The following is a 24,323-nucleotide window of genomic DNA, read 5'->3' on the forward strand; positions in this document are numbered from 1 at the left end:
TAATGATTATAATTTGAATATTGAAGTACCTCAAACTTGGTTATTGCATTCGAAACTCTTTAAACATTATGCATTCATTATTCATGTTTGAGGACTACATCAATATTCCTTCTATTTCTATCTAAAACTTTAGGTAATTATGAAACTCTTCCTTCAAAATGTCAATATTTATCACTCTGGTTCAAACATTGACTCGTTCAAATTGATACATGGTAATTATAATATTCTAGAAAATACAGTTTTATAAATCTTTGGAATTATTTTTGATTCATAATACAATTTCTATCACTACAAATCGAACAATCTTGTTTATTTCAACAAAATTTCAATCATTCTCATACTACGTAGAATTTGAATTAAAAAATTTTTAATAATTAAGATCAGATGGAAATATTATATATCATTAAATTCATTAGTTATAATAATTATACTGGATCTCGAATATCTTCGAAACTATTAATAATATTAGAAAATATTTCAAAAGGCAAATATTTATGAAATAACTTTTCTCCTGATTGGACATAGAAAGTATTTAATTTTATTTTATTCAATAATTAAATATATAAAATTCATTATTTAAGAAATAAGGAAAGTACAAATATTATCTTTATGAAATAAAATTGTTAAACTAATAATTTTTCAGCATAAGTAACATATTACTTTATAGAAAATAACAAATGTACCAATTATTTTATTACAAAATATTATTACAATATATTCAAGAAAACGAAATTGATCTCCATATTCTTTACGTGTCTACTTAAATAATTCAAGCATTATCTGAAAAATCTTTTGGTACCAATCGATAATTTCCAAGATATTTGAATAGTTTGATTTAAATGGGTCACATTGTACATATCTCATTTAAACAAGCATCAATAATAATTTCGAAATATGGAGAAATATGACTTATCAAAAATTTCTTGTTCACCATCATATTGTGCCTCTTTAAATGTGATAATATTTTATTCTCTCGAATATTTTTCCCCATTATCAACGATTCTATACAATTCCATAGGTCTGAGAAAGTATCTTCGAGTGGCCATAATGGTGGACACAGGAGAGCTTCGTTCACCTTGGTTATCGCGTTCAGGTCTTCATAGACACTGCGTGACGATAGGACCAGGTCTCGGCAGCGAATGGTGGTCTTGGGAAGGTCTTTTAACCGAAATAGCCTGTCAGCAAAACGGTCTCGATATCGAAGACTCCGAGGAGACGTTGGCCGGTATCAAAGAATTGGTCAAGGCTCATCTTCAAGCGCCAAGGCAGCAACGAGCACCGGCCCGATTCTTCGCCCTTCTATACACGTGGAAGCACCTGCACGTGACTTGGAGCGAGGAAGTGGAGCAAAAATTAAACAGCCTCGAAGCTGGCGTAGGGAAATTGAAGGAAGCTGGAGAGCAAGTGGCTAAACTAGAGGATGAAGTCTCGAAACAGCGTCAGGAGTTGGAGGTATATGTTAACGCTTGCAAGTATTTTTTGTGGTAGTATTATTTTAGGGTATAAACGATGTTTGGAGTATTGATTTTTTTCAATTAGAGTTATTGAGATTCTTCATGGATATTTTTATTAAAATTTCAAATATTGTAGGCGTGTAAGAAATATAGATGTTATATATTTTGAAAAACAATTTTATTAAATGTTTGATAAATATTTACAAAAAGGTATCACTTTTCATTAAAAAGTTATTATTAAAAATAGTTTAGATTGGATCAATTTAAATTGTTGTTTATTAAAAATTTGATTTAATTCAATATCCAATATAACCATGAAATCAGAAAATGAATAAATTTTTGTTAATTCTAAATTTCAACAAATCAAAATTAAATAAAAATTCGTTTAACTGTTAGCCAATTTAATGGTTCAAAATTAACCTGATCTAAATTGAATATAACACTAATTGATCACTAATTGATGATTAACCTTGATACAGATTAAAAAATCATTATAAACAGAGAATAATATTTATATTTTTATAAATAGTTATTAAAAGAAAATTAAATAATTAAGTTTTATATAATAAAATTGCACATTATTTTTACAAAATTCTAAATTTTTTTTTCAAAGAATATTATTTATCATGTAAAATTTATTGTTTAAATCGATTAATTTATGTTTGAATTTGATTTGTATAAAGTTTTTAAGTATTTATTGTTGTAGTCTTTTGTTAAATTATAACATCGTGTTTTAAAATGTCTTGTATCAAATATACAATAATAATTCTCGATTTCTTAGGCAGAACAAGGTCGTGCCAATGCAGCTTTGGAACAAATCACAGCTACGATGAGAGGTGCTACGGGACAAAGGGGAGAAATGGCTAATTTAAAAGCTGAAACTGAACTAGAAAGTGCGGAACTAGCTCGTAGAAAGGTGAATAAACCACACAGTTGGTATTTATATATATATATATATATATCATATACATATACATTATATATTATTCATACATATTTACATTTTTTCAAAGAATAATATCAATATTCCATTTTCTTTGTAATCAAAATAAAATATTTTTCAGTGATAATAATTTTTATATTATGAAATTTATATTTGCTTCTAAATATTTCGATCTAAATATTTCAAATTATATAACATATATAATAGGTACAAAAATATTCATATATCTATTTTTTGAAAATGAATCAAACAAATTCTTTTAAAATATTAATTTTCTAGATAATGTATGAAATGTTTCTTTAAAATTACTATTGATTGGAATTTTTTTTAAAGATAAAAATAAAAGTTACGTTTTCTAAAGTTTTTTATCTATATTTATAACGAAGATTTAAAACATACATAAAATTTCATCAAAATCGATTAATGCATAAAAAAATTACAAAAGCATTGAAAGATGTTAAAAATTATAGATTTATTATAATTAAATTCATATTAGATGTAAGAATGTTTTTTATCCCTCACTATGATACTCGCTATATTAAATAAATCGAATTTGTCTTATACAGGCCGATATCGAGGAAGAATTAGGAAAGGTTGAGCCCTTAGTAGAACAAGCGGCACAAGCAGTAGCTGGCATCAGCGCTGACGCATTAGCGGAAGTTCGTTCTTTGAGAGCACCTCCAGCACCTGTGAGAGACGTTCTCGAGGGTGTCCTTCGATTAATGGGCATAAAAGACACGTCTTGGAATAGCATGAAAACTTTTTTGGCGAAACGTGGTATTAAGGACGAGATAAGGTAAACAATTTGACAATAAAATTGTTAATTCTTTTACAGTTTCATTTTATTTCTTTATTTTTTTTACAAGATATATTTATCATATTAAATTCATATAGTTTTTTACAATACAATAATTTATCAATCAATAATATTAATGAATTGACAAATTACAAATTGTAATTATAAATTATTACAATTTTCTTCTATAATCTTTTTTAAAAACTATCATGACTAATTTAATTCTGGAAATTTAATTTGTTATATTATTATCACTTATATTCCATTAATAATAGAAATTCATTTCAATAATATTAATTTATTAAAGATATTCTTAGTTAAGTTAATCAAATAATATGTTCCATATTATTTTAATGAAAACTAGAACTTTATTTCCTTTCATCTGTAAATATTCTTTTCTTTTGAAATTATTTTTTTTAAATGTATTAATACCAATTAATTTTTAAAATTTACACTCGAAACAACATTCTTTCCCTCAGTATTCATCAAGGCCATGTAAATAGAATCAAACTCGATCGTACTCGATTCTTAAATAAAACTCGTCTCTCAACGTATGGTTTCATCAGAAACCATTCAACCAAGTTTCCAAAAATTAAGTCTCTTTGTTCGATTTAGAACGTGGGACGCGAGAAGAAGCACACCGTCGAGTCTGGAGGCTGTTGCCAAGTTGGTCAAGGAGCGACCGGAGAGCTTCGAGGAGAAAACCGCGAAACGAGCCTCGGTAGCCGCGGCCCCTTTGGCGGCCTGGGTCCTCGCTAATCTTCAATACGGCCAGGTTCTTCAGCAAGTCGCGCCTCTCGAGAGGGAACAGCGACAATTGGCCGAGTATGCTATCGATTTTCAAACATATTAATTTTTAAGTTTAATAATAATAGGAGATGATTGATAATCAATTTTTTCTTTAATGCATATAGCTGCAAGTAAGATTCATATAGAGATTCATATGGCACATAGAGGATATCATACTGAGTAAAAGAACTCTAAACGTTAATCGAAAACTCAATTATTTTTGGAATGTAATCGTTTTGTTTTACGTTAACATCAAGATTAATATTGATTTCTTGAAATTTATATATGTTTCATATGTTTTCTACTATTTTTATGCTTATTATTATTATTTTTTTTTTACAAACTCTTTTAAAGAAAATTAAAGATTTATGTCGAATTATTTGTCAAATATGTTGGATTCGTTAAGTCAACGATGGAGAATTGGCACGCTTCTCTTATGAAATATGCATGGAAATTGAATGAGGACATTCAGAAAATGATTTGTAAATACTGAGGAAAATATCGCATGTGATATGTAAAAATCAGTAGTAAGTGAATGATTATGAGATCTATGTTTACTTTATTTTACTGAGGTTTTTTTATTCAATTATGTAATCCTATAATGTGCTATATAGATATTGAATAGTTTTCTTTTAACATCATAAGTTAGATTACCTTCGTGGTTATTTAATCTCCTTATAACGATGTTTGTTATAAATCATCCTAGAAGAATGTAATGGGAATATTATATAATTTTGAAAGCAATTTATCGTAAATTTGTTTATGCGAATTTGTATATTTCGAAAATATCAATGATTCTGAATATTTTCTTTTATTTTCATTTCTTTACAATTTTATTTTGACTGATTTATATATCTTTTAAACGAAATTAAATAATATTTCTTGATCCAATGATTTTTATTAAATTATAAAGTAAAAGATACACTTTATAGTTAATTAAGAATTTAATCAGAATAAAATTGGATTATATGAATGATAATTCTTATAATAATATCTTTTATCAATATTTATTATATGAATTATTATTTATATAGCAACAGTATAAATTTTAAAAAATTATTAAATATAACTTTTTAAATATAAATTTTATATTTATAAAAATTGTAATTAAAATCTAATTAATCAATGATGAAAGAATTTTCTTTCTTATTTATACTTTCAAGAAGGAGATTCATTTGATTCAAAATACCATAAATAATACCATGTATAATAACATTTATTATATTAAAAAATATAACATCTTGTTTACAATGTATTTAATGCTTGATTTTGTTTCATAATGATTAAATAACTCTACTTAACTACTTTGTTGAAGAAACATAATGCTTACCACATTTTATATTATTATTATATATTATATATATATTATTATATTATTATATTACATTTTATATTAGATTAAAATAATATCATGTGGCAATTAACATAAAAAAATTACATTATTATCTTTTTACAATCATACTATATCAATTATCCTACCAATTAAAGTCATTAACACAGATTTGATGAAGATATTATTAATTTCAGGCAAATTCGATAATTCACTAATATATTCAAATTAACGTACCTCATTAAATTATAAAAACTTTAAAATTATTTTACAGTTGACAATTTCTGAAAAAAAAAAAGATTACTTTGTTATTTCATCATTTTATTTCAACTAAATATTTTTTGACTTTCAATACTTGACTTTACGATGAATATAAATTATGCATCACACTTCAGACGTCTGTCAGCGGCTGAAGCTCAGATTGGAAAGCTTGCTGCTGGACTCAACACCGTAGAAAGTCGCGTGGCACAGCTTCAAGAGGAACTCGCGGAGCACTCGAGGGGTGCTGCTGCTCTTCAGCTACGTGCCGAGACAACGGAAGCGAGATTAGCTACTGCTAGAGCTCTGTTGCAAAAACTGGATACGGAGCATCGTAATTGGCAGGAACAATTGGAGGAATTGAACAGCAGGAAACAGAGATTGGATGTCGAAGCTGCTAAAGTTGCATCCTTATTGGTTTATGAGGTAAATCTAGTAAATTTATCCTATAATATAAAACAAAAATATTAATATTAATCAAAGTTACAATCACATGAAATTAAATTAATAAGTTCAAATGTATAGATGTCTAGTTATTAGTAATAAAATTTTCATAAAACAATGCATATTCTTCTGTATCCCTAATATTTAAGTTTTTAATATTCATATTCTTCCTTTATATAGAAAATATCATCTACGTGAAGAAAATCAGAATTGAAAGAATATTTATTGGCAAAGAGATATTATTATTATCTTAAATATTAATATTAATATTAAATATTAGTTTTGCACATAGTGTTTATATCATATCACATTTTTCTATTCATTAAATACATATTTTCATAAAATTCTGAATTCAATTCTAAAAGATCTAAAAATTTGGGTTAATTGAGTTTCTATTTTGAAACATTCAAGTATAAGTCATTATGATGAAGTAATCCAACGTTTCGTCGACATTACTGCTAGCTTCATCAGGGAAACGGATGCCACACTGATTCGCATCACAGGAAGTTTAAAGCCAAACTTCATTTCCAGTCTTGTTTCTGACATCGAATTAATTGACTGAATTACAAGTATATGAAATTATTATCCATGCGAAATTTAAAATTTATAGCGTTGAAGAATAATACAAGAGAAAAGAAGAAAAAAATAAACATCATTATTCAATTTGATTTTGTTCTTCATTATTCAATTTGACTTTCTTCCATTATATTTCATTTTTTCATTTCAATCCACTTTATTGTCATCATTTTAACATTCAGAATGCAAATAAATTTCTATAGATAAATTATTAAACTAATTCTATATTATGTTATATATAAACAACATATAAAGTATGCTGTATAAAATATTACTATTAAAAAAGTATCTTTTTTAAAAAAAGAATTTATTCAAAATTTATATGAAATATAGGATATAGATAACATATAGATAATAGCAATAACTTATCATTTTTTTCAGTTGCAAAATAACAAATTATTAGACTGTAAATTTTTATATACTATTAATTATAATTTTTTTATAATGTAAGTAAAATTTTACATGATATCTAATGCAAATAATATTCAAATGCAGGATACTGGAAAAGATGACAAATGGAAGAAATCAGCCATCGATCTCCTGATCACCGAGAGAGAAAGACTCTTGTGGCGAGCTCAAGGTTTACCAGTCGATACCGGAAGTCTGGTTGGCGCTTCCTGCGCACTCAGAGGCCCCCTCGTTCCAATATTCGTGGATCCATCAGGTGTTGCGGTTTCGTGGTTGAAGAATAACATCGGTTCGAGAATCGAGATCACGAAGCCAGAAGATGGAAAATTCTTAACAACGTTAGAATTGGCTGTACGATTTGGAAAACCGTTACTGGTCGAGGAAATAGTTGAATTTCCATCGATCTTATTGCCGTTGCTACGTAGACGTCCTTTGAAACTCGGGGAAAGAACTTTGCCAGCCCCTCAGGGTTTCAAACTTTTCTTGGCCACCAGACGAGATAAATTGGATGGCTTCCCTAAAGAAGTAGATGCAGTTTTGTTTAAAATCGTTCTTGGAGCTGGTAGCAAGAGCCTGGCAGAAAGATTCGTCGAGAAGGTGAGGAAAATTTTAATTTGTAGATTAATGTATATTAAACATTTAATAATATTTTTATATAGAATGTATTACATATAAAAATAAATAAATGTTATATATTATTACATATGTTATTACATATAAAAATAATAAATAAATAAAAATAATTTTTATATAGAATGTATTACATAAGTATTGATAAAAAGTTTTTTTTTGTATAAACATAATAGATAAATATAAAATATAATAAATAATCACAATTAGATGAACAATTTATTTTATTTTACAATAATTGCATATGTAAATTTTACTTTCTGGAATTGTATTTGAATCATGATAAATCCATAATTAGACAATATATTTCTATAATTTGTTTTAAAATCTTTGAAAAATTTTAATTATGTTCCTATCAATCAATTTTTTATCTTCTATTTTATCTTCTCTATTTCAAATCTTTATTAATATTCTAAAACTAGTATATTAATATATAATATCATATTATAAAACGATATTATAGTGTTTATAATGTTTTAACTACAATCATCATCAAAATTATTAATACTGTATAAAAGTGTCTCATATTCATAACTCATATTCGTACTCTTTCCTTTAATGCATATAAAATGTCAATTTTAAAAATAAAAGAAAAATTGATAGAATCGATTTAAATGAATGTTATAACTTTATTTCAAAGAAAACAATTAAATATTTCAATATATCTCGAAGAATAAAAAAAATAATATATTTTAGGGACATTTATTAATTAATTGTAAGAAGAAAAATATATATTTCAAAGGGAAATAATAGTTATGAAACATACATCAATCGAATTCTTAACATATTCAATTATTCTTGATAACATTTTAAAAATGGCAATATAAATTACATTTTCTTTTAGATTTTTTCTATATTCTTTTCTCAATAATATATTTCGTATTATTATGTATAAAATTATACGAAACAAAAAAAATAACTATATTTGTAAAGTATGTCTTAATTATCTAAATAATAATTATATTTGTAAAATATATTTTACTACATAACCTAAAAATCATTCTATTTATAGAATATTTCCATTTATAAATCATATACAAATTTAATATTCTCTACCCTTACCACATCCTCGTGATGGATTTCTCTTTATATCGTATTAAAAATAAAAGAAAAATTAGTTAGAATAACAAAACAGAGAGAGAGAGAGAGAGAGAGAGAGAGAGAGAGAGAGAGAGAGAGAAAGAGAGAGAGAGAATGATGCTTGGAAAAAAGATTAAGATTGGAAAATTTTACGGTGATCGTTCAAAGTTCGTTGAAAAGTAAAATATTGAAATTGAAGATTAATTACTTTATAACCTTGGGGAGGGGGTAGGTTCTGTTGAAGGAGACACCGAAGCTTGCGTCGCAACGGAGGGAAGCGTTGGAACGCGAGGAAAAATTATCAGGGGAACGAGACACAGCAAGATTGGATCTGTTGGCGCAGCTGGCCACCGCCAGAGGTCAAGACCTCCTTCAGGAGTCTGAAGGATCCCAGGGAGGGCTTTTGTCGTCTTTGGAAGCCACTCAATCGAAAGCTAAAGAAATAGCTCTGGCCCTTGAGGAAAGTCGACGAAGCTTGGAAGACGTTACCAGGTCGGTGGAACTTCGTTAAGAAATATGTATAATATATATTTTAAAAGTCATGAAAAAATTATATTTGTAAAATGATTAAAAAAAAATTTCAATGAAACAAACGATATGATCGTTAAATTGTGTCTTGATTCTTAAAGACGTCACAAAATAGTTTTACAGTCAATAATTATTTGCAATTATTTATAATGAAACATTTTATAACGAAAATTTACAAGCATAAAATATTTTTGAATATCAATTTGAGATAAAAAATTGTTGCACTTGTTAGTTAATCGTATATATATAAGTATGTTTTATATTTAAATTATTTTTTTTTCTGGCTAAATATTTTCGCTATTAAATTTCGCGTAAAATATTTTTGAAGTTATCATTCGTAAGTTTTTATTAAAAATAATTCATTTTTCAAATAATTTGAAATTTCTGGTTTCATTGTGGAATACTTTATGCATAGCATATTTCACGTGAAAGTTTTTTTAATTCTCAAATCTCTGAATTCATGAAGTAATTTCTCTTTATAAATGTTCACTGGTCGCAAAACAAGGTCTGGAAAAAAAAATTTACGAGAGGATGCTTGTAATGAATTTAATTTTCATTTCAGTTTTTGTTTTATAAACTTGTTTACAGAAGAGCCAACGAGCATGAGAGATTGGCTAAATTCGCAGCAAACTTGTATAAAACTGTGAGAGGCCTAACTGCATTGAATCCATTGTACGTATTCTCTGCAGAAGCTTTCACTGATATTTATTTGGAAGCGGAGGATTACAGAAAAACGATACTCTCTCAAGATAAAAAAGAACAAGAAAAATTGGTCGAAAAACGGTTAGTAAACGTTTAAAAAATTATTTACATGATATTTTTTTTTAAATTTAGATCAAGTAAGTAAGTTCATTTGCAATTGAACTGATTAAATAAATATTTAAATAATAATGTTTAATTTAAATAATTTTTAAATCAATTTAAAGTTCTATACTATTACTATAAGATTGTTATGAGCGATATTAAATATTAAAATTTCATAAATTATTTTAAAATTTGATCAAACCTTAATAAAATTAAGGAAAATTTAAATCACTACAATTCCAAAAATAGTAATATTCGATTAATGAATGAAAAGTTATTAAAAATATAAAATTATATCCCTTAACAAAAAATTCTTTTTTACTTATATCGATTTATTATTTTTTCTATTTTTTTTTTCTAGATATCATCATGTAAAAAAAGAATAATTTTTAATTCACTTATTATCTTCGTCATTTATTCTTCGACTTTTTATTCTTATATGATCTTATTAATCAAATCAGAAAAATATACAGGTCACTAAATCACATTCATTGATAAGCATAATAGGCTTCCTCTTAATAATCAATTGAGATATTGAAACGAGATAAAAATTTAATAAAATCGTTTCCTCTATTTTTTAAATGAAAGTTTTGATGAGGAAACGAAATTTAATTTCTTTTCACGTTTTTTTATACGAAAAAATAAATTTAATTTGTTATTTTGAATTGCTGATCGCAATAGTTTCATATCATATATTTTATATGATCAATAATTAATTTACTTACATTAATATTTATCGTGACATTAATATTATCGTAACTAATTATTAATTTATTTATATTAATATTCATTGCGCTTTTTTAATTAAAAAAAAAAAAGCTAAATACACGTATGGATTCTTCACAAAATTAATAAAATTATATATATATAAAATATAAAATAAAAAATATATAATAATATAATATATAATTAATAAATATAATATAAAATATAAAATATAAAATAATTATAATTATACAATGATTATTTAATTATTATTTAATTACATAATATAAGAATTTTCATTACAGGTTAATACAATTGTCCCTTCATTATTGCTCCAAAGCCGTGTATAGGGAACATCGATTGCCAGTCGCATTACAATTGGCGCTTTCATTAAATTCCGTACCAGACGTTGAGAGAAATTTCTTGTTAGGAGAAATTCCATTAAACGGCGATGAAGATTCCGATTACAAAGTACCTGATTGGGTACCCGAGGAACGTCGTCTATCGGTTCGAACTTTAGCTTTAGCATTTCCGCAAGTAAGTTTCTAATGAATCCACTTTTGAACTATAGTATAGTAAGAACCTCTATTATCCGAATATCCTAATATCCGAACATTCTGTTATTCTAATCATGCATTATCTCTAGCAATGGAAATAAAGTTTAACTTGATCTTTGATCATACGTTCACATACGTTCGTACACTCGTATATATATAATGTATTAATTATTAAAGTTAGAAAATACTTAAAAAATTAATAATGAAACAGTTAAAGTATGGAATTATGAAATTGGCTAAAGTAATATAATATTGAGAAATTTATAATCATCGATATTAAAAAAACAAAAGGATAAGATGGAAAATTAATCCCAGTCTTTTATATTAAAAAATATTTTAACTTGGAAGCTAATTTTATAATAAAAACTGTTCTTTACTGTTATCTCAATTTCGATGTAATTATTTTAAAAAAAAAAATATAAATCATATTCATCTAAGAAAAATCTATGTTCGAAAAATTTATAGTTCGCGTAATGAATATTTTACTTTTATATTATTTTCAGTTTTTATAAAAGAATAATTTCACGTCTTATCTTTTATAGATAACGGCGAGAATGACGCCATCGTGGTTAAAGGACGTCAGTAATATCTACGCTGAAAGAAATTTAACCACGTTCCAAAAGATTTTAATTATCAAAACCCTTCGCCCGGATTATTTGCATACAGCGTTATCGAAATTGGCTGCGGAAGTATTAGGTAATTTAATTTAGATTAATATTAATATTAATATAATCGATTCATCGAAATGATCAAGCATGTACAAGTATCAAAATTATCAATAAAAATTGAATTTTAAACTATTCTTTTTAAAAAACAAAAAAAAACAAATTTCGATTTATTTTGATAAAAAATATCAATTGTTCCTTTCTCGTTGTTATAAAACGTATATGTCGATTATTGCTCATGCTGTTAAAAATACTAACCCATTTTTTTTTGTTTTCTTTTTACACTATTGTTTGTTAAGGGGTGAAGGATTTAGCGCCACCACATTGGTCACTGAGGAAAGTAGCCGAACACGAAACCACATATCCTGTGTTGCTACTTCTGTCACCAGGAGCTGATCCTGGTTCTGAGTTGAGGGCATTAGCGAATAATCGTGTCGCATCCACCACAGGATTTGTCGAGGTGTCCCTGGGACAGGGTCAAGTTGTCCAAGCTGAACTTGCATTGGAGAATGCTTGTCGGTAATATATCATTTTGGAAATATTATTTAAAATATTATTATGGAAATATTATTTAAATTTATTTCTATGAATTAATTCTATGTTTAACAGTGATAATTAATAACCACCAATTCTGTAGTTATTTTATATCAATAATTTAAAATGTTTAAAATATTGATTGATTAATCATATTTTAAATTATATTTATAATAAAAATTTCTATTTAATATTTAAAGCCTTGTTGTTGTGCATAAATATAGAAAGTATGCCGAAAAGTTAATATAATTTATAACAATCGATAATGAATTAAAAATTTATAAATAAACTGATATTTTTTTAATATTAATATTTCACTTTCGTGAGATAAATTGTATAGATACAAAATTTTTAACAATCTTTTTATTGCTTAACATATAATTTATTTTATTATTTCAAAATATTAATGATATAAATTGATATTCATTGCTATTAAATATTTAAAAATATTCAAATAACAATAACATAACATAAATCTTTTAATCAGACTTTTTTAAATGATTACTTATATATGAGAATAATGTAGATATATTTATAATAATATATCTCAATATAAATTGATGGCCATTCTAAATTAAAAATTAATTGTCTAAAAAATTATTTTTGTTTTTTTTTTTACAAACTTTCTGTATTTTCTTAAGATTTTAATTATATCTTATTAGATTAAACTTTTATTTTTAATTTAAATATTATGATCAAACGTTTATAGTAGTATTCTAACAGTTCTGCAAATTTTCCACTTTAATTCATAATTATGTATAATAAATTTATGTCATAATCCTAGTCAGAAGATCCTACTCAGCTTATAACCGTCGGATCCAATTTTCATCAACAAACGTGGAACAATGCCTTTGAGTCTTAATAGAGCATAAGAAATTTCTATGTAAATGTACAGTACTAGTCTCATTATTCTCACGAATACCGTACCAGAGGTATAAGGTGAATCCTGACTTGAAGGATCTTTTCAATGGTGCATCATATCGTATTAAATTAATTATAATCTTTGTTTTATTATATATTTTAATAATATTTAGATAAGAAGAATAATTCTCTAATGATGTATGCATTATGAAAAAATTATCAAGCTTCACAAGTTTATTTTTCTTGTCTATTACATTTAATTTTTTTCTTTATTATATTTATTATATTTATTATATTTCTTTATTATATTCTTTGTTACTATATTTTTTTATATTTTCTTTCCTTGTTTTTTATATTATTTTGATTTTGTTTTATAACAATTTCTCTTCTAATATTTTCATATTTTGTATACAGAATTGCATTAATATTAAAATAGTCATGCTTATTTAAACACTTAATAATCAAAGAAAAGTATAAGAAAAAAGATTAGAAGAATTCTTACTTAGACTCTTTCTCATAAATATGAAATATTTGAAAAGTATTTTTTTTTATAATAAATAATTTAACATTAAATTGTTGGATAATTTGGAAAGTATATAAGATTATTCAATATTAATTTAAAAAATTTATAGGCCCTATTTGAATTTTAAGATTAGATTTTTTGAAAATTTAACGGAAAGAAACGGAATGAAAATTATTTTTCACGATAAATATGAATCAAATAAAAAAAATAAAAAACGAATCAACATTGTTTACCAAACAGAAACGGGAACTGGATCCTCCTCAGCAATCTGCATCTCGCCCTCAACTGGCTTCCCCGATTGGAAAGTCTCCTTAGATCGCCCATGTGCACGGCCAACAAGAATCCCGCAACGAGGATCTGGTTAACCACCGAGGAATGCATGGGATTCTACCCAAGTCTCGCTGGTCTCTGCTTGAAGCTCGCTTACGAACCACCCGAGGGTGTGAAAAGGAACGTGAAACGTTCCCTCCACCAACTCCATCAAAAGCACGAGAACGCCATGAACGTACCTGGCAGCCTTTTGCTGTCCTGGTTGCACGCCACTCTTCAGGAACGGCGAAAGTTCGTACCCCAGGGTTGGATCAGATCGTACGAGTGGAACGAGTCGGACCTCGAAGCTGCTTACGAATTGGTTGTGAGGAAAATGGAGGGCAAGAGGAGTGAGAAAGACAAGGATGGAAATTGGCAGACTGGGAGAGGATTGTTGGACGTGGCCATTTATGGGGGCCGTCTTCAGGACGATTACGATATGGGGGCGCTGTGCTCGATCGTTCGAGATGTCTGGTCGTCCGAGGTGTTTGAAGGACGTAGGAAGTTGGCAGGTGTTCTCAGAGTGGCTAACGATTCGTTCGAGGACGTGGTCAAAGCTTTGGAACACGTTTCGGATAACGACTCGCCTAAGGAGCGCTTTGGATTACCCGCGAATGCGCACAGAGCTTGGGAGAGGACCGCGGCTGAGGCGGCATTGCTGCATTTAAAAGGTTCGTTTAATTTAATATTTGATAAATATTGATAATAATCATTGAAATGAATCGATAATGGATGAAAATAAATATAATTTCTATTTTATTAAAATTTATTATTGTTAACTTATTAACAATATTATAAATTTTATTAACAATATTATAACAATATTATAAATTTGTTATTGTTAATTTATTATTGTTTATGCGTGAATAATAGTTCATTGATTTTTTGAATACATTCGAAGTATTAATGACACTAATAAAAGTGATTTAAGTTACTGTAATATAATTTATATAATAATATATAATAATATAATTTTTTCAATCAAATATTTATTTATTTTTGTTGCAATTTATTACATAGGTAACATTTTCACGTGTCTTAACAATAATTTTTAATTAAAAAAAGTAGAAATTCTAATCTTTTATCCGTTAATGATATTTTAACGATATTATCGATATATCGAAAATTATTAATAAGATGTCAATAAAATATCGGTAATCAAAACACATATCTTCGAGACGCAATATTATGGGAATTTCTTATTCACGTCATGAATTTTTTCCAGAAAAATGAAAAATAGATTTCCTTTTGCATATGCGTTTGATAAAAGTATTGTTCAACCAATATGTTTTGGATTTTATTACATTTTTCATCTTTTTGCTATTGTTTTTTCCATCTATCGAAAATCAATATCCACCATCAGGAACTTCTTTTGATTTTTGATGTGGTTTCGAACACATGTGCAAGATATATGATTGATAATTGAAAGAGGAAAAAGGCTATTATGATACAAAATGTAAAAAATAAGATTTTTATTAATCTCAACATCTCTTGTTATTTCTTCATTTATAACTACGTTGCGAAAATTCTATTACAATTACACATATAAATGATTGTTTTTCCTTATTTTAATTTCTGTGCAAGAGAGAGTTACATCATGAAATTCTTGTCTAATATTATTATAATAATTGCTGCACATAAACACAGTCGTTTCGTGAACAATGATAAAATTGAAAGATATAACTTCTATGTTATCTATTATTTATTTGATTAGTAGATTATATATATACTATAAATAAAATTTACAATTTATCATTTTCAAATTATTTATAAAATATACATGTAATAAAATGTATAAAAAATGTGTGTTTTGTCAAGTAAAATAATTACATGAAATATCTTGCAATAAAAACAATTTTTATTAAAGCTTCTTTTTTAATTCAATTTTTAAAATTAAACAAAGAAAAAAGAAAATAAAATAAAAAAACATTTTTTGGAAATACATTATCTTTATAGTAATAAGTTTAAAAATTCTAATTATATTAATTAATTCTAATTTCTTTGAAACATTATTTTTCATAAAAGCTTTAATATCGTTTAATTATCACTGTCATCATAGCATTACTCTCTTTTGTATTAAACCCTATAATGAAAGATCAAAGGATCAGAGAATTCAGATAAATTTTCATAAAATTATCGATAGGTGTTTTAATCAAAGTGTCTGGTAACGACGAGAAGAATAGCAAGAAAATGGAAATGAAAATTCAAAGAGATTTGAAAGAATTGATTGATCGCAATGGTTCGATATTTGGGTCATCGAAAGTGGAACAAGAAAAGAAGAATAAAAATCCATTGAAAAATTTTTTTATCGATGAAATGAATTTGACCAAGAAAACATTGAATCTTATTCGTGTTGACGTGGAATCCGCACGTTTCGAGGATACCAAGGTAAAATTACAAACTTAATCATCCTTTCTAACAATTATTTAAAATATTTTTTCATACATAAATATATTATCTTCACCTGAAAATTATTATAAATCCAATAACAAAATAATCAAAAATACTTTGATCATTTATTTTTTAGATTTTATATTAATTATTATTATAATTTACTTTAAATCAGGTTCGTAGATTCAAAACTTAATTTTGCTGTAAGTTAACTATATAAACGTGTGTCGCTTATAATCCATTCTTAGTATCAACTTTGAAACTATCCTCGTTTACAGTAACCCTTACTTTATAACTGGGTTAAAGTTAGAGAATCAAGCGCCAGTTAGCATCTTCAATTTCCAGACTCCCAAACATTGGATGGAAAACTGGAAGTATGGTCCAAACGAGATTTTGCCTTTCGTTAAAGGCTTGTTACTTAGGCATCAAGCTTTGGAAGGATTCTTGTCCGAATTTTTACCTGTCGTCGATATGTCGCGATTAGCAAGGCCGCGGGCATTTTTGACTGTTCTTAAACAACACACTGCACGTGAAACGCGACAGCCTATGGAGAATCTTCGTCTTTGCGTGAACTGGTTCGAAAATGACAGGAACAACGATTGGAAGATATCGTTGGTCATCGAGGGACTTTTAATATCTGGTAATTTCATTCGATTAATTTAAAAAAAAATAATCTAAATATTCCAGAGAGATCTGTCAAATTAAATTAAAGGAAAATTAAATAATCAAATACATAGTATATCGGCTATAGAATTATAGAATTGATATTACGTTATATTTCTTAATAAATATCTTCGAGGATTTCTTGTAATTCGGGATATATTTCATAATTAAGCACGAATTTTCTTTAACTCTATTTCAATAATTTTTATTTTATATTCATTTTCACTAATTTTGTTTTCATTTCTTGTAAAATTTCACTTTGATCTGATTATTAATTGCTGACCAGCTTGTGTCAAATTTTCTCAATACATCTGTTTCTCTTTTTTTCCATATTCTGTTTCTTTCTTTTCTATATCCATCTTTGTCCTTTTGAATATTTTTAAAGAATTCCCCTTTTTTTTACAATAAAAAAGTTTGCTTATATCACACAATTTACTATTATAATTCTCATTGTTAACATATTTATTTATCGTTAATATTCCATCAATAATAATACGTATAATTCAAAAATAAAATATACATTTTCTAAAATATATATTAATTTAAATAATTTATAATAATATATAATATTTAAATAATTTATAATATTACGTGTAGACATTGAGATTAAGCAAAAATAAATTCAATGATACGAGACTTACTTAATAAAAGAGAAAATATTTTATATTCAGGAGCTGTAATAGAAGATGGCACTTTGAAGGATTTAGACGCAAACGCAGCTTCCATTGCAACTGCGCCGACTTGCCAAATTGCCTTCTTACCTGAAAATTACACCGAGGATAAAGCAAGAGATAAAATAGATTATCATTTAGGAAACGACGTAAAAGATATCGTTAATATTCCAGTTTACGCGAATTCGCAAAGGGATGCATTAATTTGCTCGCTTCCGGTTGGATGTCTTAGAGAGGAACACGATAATTGGTTACGTCGAGGTGTTGCTTTTCATCTAAAATTGACTTAGTTTCTGAATCTTGCTTGTATTCAATGCAAATAGATCATTAAGTAGAATTTATGCAAAATGTATATTACAGTTGTGTTATAACTGAACATAATTTATTCTATATTACTATTATTGTTACTGTATTGCATTAATGTATAAAATTGTACTAATTAATATATTGGTTTGTACATGATTATCTTGTTTATTGCCTTGTTTGTCGAATTGAACACAATATTCTTTGATTATTTTTAATTTTTTTTTACAAATAAAATATATATTCAAATAATATATATAAAATAATATATAATTATTTACAAATAAAATATATATTTCTTTGTTAATATAACGAAACTGTATATATATTATAATTATAATTTAATTCAATAGAAATATTTGGTTGTTAAAAGTTTTTTCATTTTTTCTTTCTTATTATACTATACTATATAGATATATTTTTCTAAAATAACGAATCTCACTTACGTATTGTGATATTTTATTATAAAATTTATAAAATTTTATATATCTTATGTTCAAAATATTTTAGTATCAGAATTCCATTTCCCTAAAATATCCATTCTTCTTTTTTAAAATAATTTTGAATTAGGTATTTGAAAAAGCTTTTAATTTAATTGAAAGAATCTTTTTATGGAGAATCATTAAATTATCTGATTATTCTATTTAATAGGAATCTATAATCTAATCAATATATAACTTATTAATTTTCTAATTATATTAATATTATGATTTCAGAAGACAATATATTTCTCAAATCATGATCATTATATATGCAAATAAAAAGAATTTTTGGAATAATTTAATGCAGAATATAAACGTAAATTATTTCATTACTTTATTATTTCTTTTGTTCTGAATATATCTGATTTATGAACAAATCAATAATTTATAGAACATAAATCAAAATATTATAACAGATATAAAGATTTATTTGATGTAGTTTTAAAATAAACTCATCATTTATTCATAAAGAAACTGTCCAATTTTCATCCTTTAAATTCTATGATATATTTTATTAAATAAATATTAAATAAAATACGCGTACAGACTAACAAATATCTATTTTCACTTAAATTTTCAAGAAAATTTCCAAACGAAAAACATAGTTAAAAATAAAAAAAATCGTGAATAATCCAACGTAAATATATATTCTTGAAACTTTAGTTATAAAAAGTTACAAGTCCATGTCTATTTGTAGTTTTATTCTTATTTTCTTCCACAATTTACGTTGACATATTTATACATACTTGTTATGCAACGGAATATTTTCAATTGCTCTTTTAAGCTTACACGTATTCCCTTTAAAACTCTCGAGCGCTTTTACGATATAAAGTTATAATTCACTCCGAGTTTTCTGAAAAATACACATTACACCTTGTGCATAAAAATGTATACAAGTTACGAGTTTACGAAACAATACGTCACTTGATCGTTCCACGCTTCTCGATGACTTTTTTTCCATTAAATTCGCAACTAAGAAATTCATGTGTAATTCGTACAGGAAAACTGTTATTTTATCAATAAATTTTATCGAAACATAAATTTTTAATCCTTTCGGTTACGTCATATCCTCAAATCTTATCCGTTTTGTTATTAAACTTTTTCGAAATTTTTTCAATAAAAGAAAAATTAAATAATTTAATATTATTATTTATAAATTTCAATTCAACTATTTTCTATATAATAAATGAATGATGTTCGATCGATTATTTTAAAAATTGTGTATTGTGATTATGGTTTGTATTAGTTACTTGTAATATTGATTATTACAATTAATTATATTGCATATATGCATACATATAATTTACTTAAGAAAGAGATTTAAATTTATTTTATATAAAGCATTTATAAAAGTTATTATTGGACTTCAGACAAAAAAATCTTAATAAACATGGATCTAAAAATTATTAGTTTCGAGAATATTAGATTCTTTTCTATTTTAAATCTGAATCTAAAACCAATAAAAGAAACGTAAACTTATTTTTATTAATGATACAAGGAATTTTTCAATGCATGTGTGTATCAGAAAGATAGAAATATGTGCACATAAAATAAATAGGATATATTGTTATAAACACTCTTTATATCATATCACATCGAGTTTTAAAAAATAATTTGAAAATAAATTTATATTTTATTAATTTAATTCGCGAAAGCAGAATATTCGAATAATGCAATATAAATAATACTAATATACGTAATCGTTATTTAAATATTTTTTATATAATGAATAACAAAAATGAAACAGATAGAAGATATATTGACAAATAAATTAATAAACAAACGTTTAACTATTAAAAATTTTATTCTTCATAAGGAAATATTTATTTTTACAAAATAAAAATATACAGCTATTTAACTAGATAATAAATTCTAACTATTCAGGAGCTTGGTTCGCATTATAATAGCAAAATAGCGAAACCGAAAGTTATTTGCATGAAAAAAAACAGGAGCTTGCTAAAAAAGAGAAGAAAAAAGAAACAAAGCTTAATTAAAGAATGTTCTTGTCTTCCCTGCGGATACAACTTGTTGCATTTAATTTAAATAAGAGAAAGAGAATAATAAATAAAACATCATCTTTATTACTAGGATAAACAAAAGGGTTTCTTTTTTCAAAATAATTGAACAATTGTTATTCATTATTACAAAATTTTAAATAACAATGAATCAAAATTATTAAAAAATAAATATTCTTTATCTAATAACAATTGGAAATTTCAGTTTCAATTATTTAAACATAATGAAATAAAATGGATAATAATAATTATTAGAAACTAATTAAAAATGATTATTAAAAAGAATTTCATAAAATTATACACTCTTTTTTCGATTACAAATGAAATAATAAAAAAATAATAATAATAAAAAAATCTAATAAGTCGATTAATCATTTCATATAAAACTAAATCTTATAATTTAAGAAAATAATAAAAAAAAAATAAAATAAGAAAATAAAATAAAATAAAAGAAAATAATTTTTCTTTTTAATTTATCAAATTTATGAAAAACATCTCCAAAAATGCAATTTTAATTTTGAATATTTGAATTTTTGCTCTTTTATAAAAAACGAGAAATATGATTGCACATAATTAATATTTTTTTTTAAATGATTTCCATTCATAAAAGTAAATAATATTATCTCATCGCTAAAAGAGAAAATCGTACACGAGATTGAACGGAACTTCACGAAAGCAATATCAATGATTTGATTGTAGTTGGAGAAGTTCGTCTATAAATCTTCATGGAGATGGTATAGGTCAAACTAAAAGTACGATGTAAAGTTCATTTTGAAAAGTAGTTTGGAAACTCTGACCCAGAAAATCGAATGACTTTAGCAACTTCTTGGACCAAAAGGATCCGTATCCGCTTAAACCAATCAAATATTCCGGAACTTAGACTTTTATCTACCTTAAATTTCAAGTGTAATAAGCTGTTCGATTAACTAATGAATGCAAATTATTAGAGTTATGAATAATCAATTTATATGATAAATAACATCAAATTTCGGATTCTGAATAGTTTATAATAATAAAGTGCTTAATCAACTCCATGAAATCTATTTATATTAAATATGTATTAGGATGAGATAGTTTACTGAATTTACATTATCATTAATGAATCGTTGATTAAATCAGAAAGATTATCTTGGTTTATAGATGAGGCACTACAATAATGCTATCATAATAAATTATCATAGTAAATTAGTTCATTCCTGAAATTTAAATTTTCTATTATTTTCTTATTATTATCGTGATATATTATATAATTTAAGCGTAATTTAGTTTCTATTAATTTATTAATAAATTACTTCTTTTCACAGAAATATTAAATTAATATTAGATGATATAACGTTAATTAATAAACTTTTTTTTTGAAGCCAAGGATATATATTTCTACATAAAACGAAATTATAAATTAGAAATTTGAATATTGGAAATAAAGAAAAATATATATTAGAAATTGAATATTCTATTATTATTTAATTAAAAAAAGTTAAAAAAAGCATAGTAATAGAAAAATGTAAAAACCATACCAAGAAAACAAGATAAGTCATTTTTTTGATTTTTTTCATTTTTCATATAATACTAATAATAAAACAAAATAATTTTTACATTTATACAATTATAATAAGATTGTTATAATTATAATTTTTATGGAATAAAAATACATATATCAGTTTGAAAATTGAATACAACTTATTTTTTCTTAAATTATCGTAATATTGTACTCACTTCTAAAAAAAAAAAAAATTCACTTTAGGGATTATTCATTAAAATTACTAATTATTAAATTAAATTTCAAGTTTTCATTAAATTAAAATAATTTCTCTTAAAACTTCAAGGAACAGGGCAAGTCTTCAATGCATTTCTCAGAAACCGCTTAATTATTCATCCATCAATTAACCACCATTGCGACCAACGATGGAGAGTTAATTAAGGCTCGAGCTTAGCCTTACACCGCAATTTTTCGGATCAATTCAGCAGAAACAATTTTCGCAACTCAGCCCACGAGGACAGAGCACAGAGAACAAACCACCTAACTTTCGTGAAAACGAAATACGAACGGGACTAAGCCTTGGCTCGTTACCGAGGGGGAAAATCGGAGTATTTAGGTCGACGTTCACAATGCATGGCGTACTTAACAGTGGCCTCTTTGTTTCCCGTTCTGCAGTCAAAACAGACCTAGTTGCAGTCTAAATTAGTGGCGCACAGTTAACCCTACCGGCTAAAATCGTCATGCGAATCGATTAAACATCCCTCCGGCTCCATTTCGAATTGGTTTATGATCCGTAACCTATGGAGGAGGGAAGGCTACGAATACGAGACAGAATGGAAACTTGATACACCAAGGTTTCGATCTATACATAATACGGATAATTTTGACAATGATTGAAATATCAGGTTGAAATATTATGACACTTGAAACAGTCTTTATTGATATATTATTGATAATTTTGTTTAAAAAATACTTCTTTATTTAATTTAATTTATTTTCTGTTTTATGAACGTTTTATATTTCGATCGTATAATAAAGTAGTTTACTACACGCGAGTCTATTAAAGCCAGTGTTTATTTCAATTTATTTTATGAGTTTTAAAAAATAGAAAAGTAAATTATATTATAGTAATCGTACATTTCAGCGTATTAATGAAAATTTGAAATATTCGTGTTTTTTATTATAATAAGAGAAAGTGAAAGAATAAATTGGTAGAAATATATAAGATTCTCGATAATAATATAATTAAAATTTTTCAAAGATTTTAAAAATAAATTATAAAGATATGTTATCTATCATAATAATTATGAGCTTATTACACAGAAATTGTATATCGTAAAATAATAACAATAAATTGTTCATATAATTATGATTATTTTATTATATTTGAAATTATACTTGACATTATACTTATATATATCGAAATCTTTGAAACCTTTCTAGTAAGATACAGTTTATAATTTATTTTTCTTCAAAATAACATATTATGTCTCGTATTATTATTCCAGTATGTAGTAGTTTGATTTTGATTTCATTTAGGAAAAATAAAAAAATTTTATATGTTCATAATATTATTTTTATATAATATTTTTATACATAAAAATTCCTCAAACTTTTTCATTTGATTTTCTTTATTTATTATTATTATGATTATTATTATTATATTTTATTTATTATTTTTTTATTTATTATTATTTCTACATCAAAAAATAAAATGCATATTTTATACATTTTTGTATTCCTGGACAAAATGATACATTTTATGATTCTCAATATTTCTGAAGTTTAATGCAATGTGTAGAGTGTTATATAAGTTTATGGACATATTTGAAAAATTGATAGAGATCAAAATACATATAAAAATTGATACACAAGAATTATTTATTAAGTTAGAAGCAATTAAAGCAAATTAATGGAAATAGATTTCATTTTATTTCTATTTTGCTACATTTAAAACAAAATTTAATTGTTTGTAATTTTAATAAAATTAATAAATAAATCTAACTGAAAATTTTATATATCAATTTTTGTATTTTAGACTTTCGAATCGATTCTTCAAAAATATTCCACGAATATATATTAAAACATGCATAAAATATCTCTTCTTTAAGTTCAACCACAAAT

The 24,323-nt window shown here is 25.4% G+C and overlaps 2 protein-coding genes across 2 annotated transcripts in view; both read left to right on the forward strand.

Moving 5' to 3' along the window:
* Positions 1 to 11,294, forward strand: part of LOC122715437 (cytoplasmic dynein 2 heavy chain 1) — a 37,427-nt gene extending 26,133 nt beyond the window's left edge. Inside the window, exons 31-39 of the mRNA XM_043937632.1 lie at positions 1,019 to 1,452; positions 2,236 to 2,370; positions 2,964 to 3,193; positions 3,809 to 4,018; positions 5,708 to 5,996; positions 7,086 to 7,595; positions 8,941 to 9,200; positions 9,825 to 10,019; positions 11,051 to 11,294. Coding sequence (XP_043793567.1) covers positions 1,019 to 1,452; positions 2,236 to 2,370; positions 2,964 to 3,193; positions 3,809 to 4,018; positions 5,708 to 5,996; positions 7,086 to 7,595; positions 8,941 to 9,200; positions 9,825 to 10,019; positions 11,051 to 11,294 — 2,507 coding nt within the window. The remainder of the gene's footprint in view (positions 1 to 1,018; positions 1,453 to 2,235; positions 2,371 to 2,963; positions 3,194 to 3,808; positions 4,019 to 5,707; positions 5,997 to 7,085; positions 7,596 to 8,940; positions 9,201 to 9,824; positions 10,020 to 11,050) is intronic.
* Positions 11,295 to 16,664: 5,370 nt separating this feature from the next.
* On the forward strand, positions 16,665 to 18,209 carry LOC122715454. Its single transcript, XM_043937668.1, has 2 exons — positions 16,665 to 17,225; positions 17,920 to 18,209. Exons 1-2 carry the CDS (start codon positions 16,946 to 16,948, stop codon positions 18,207 to 18,209), a joined length of 570 nt encoding a protein of 189 aa, XP_043793603.1. The 5' UTR covers positions 16,665 to 16,945.
* The last annotated feature ends 6,114 nt before the right edge of the window (positions 18,210 to 24,323 follow it).

This window comes from Apis laboriosa, unplaced genomic scaffold (genome assembly GCF_014066325.1).
Source record: "Apis laboriosa isolate Shangri-la unplaced genomic scaffold, ASM1406632v1 scaffold35_cov144, whole genome shotgun sequence".
Lineage (NCBI taxonomy): Eukaryota > Metazoa > Arthropoda > Insecta > Hymenoptera > Apidae > Apis > Apis laboriosa.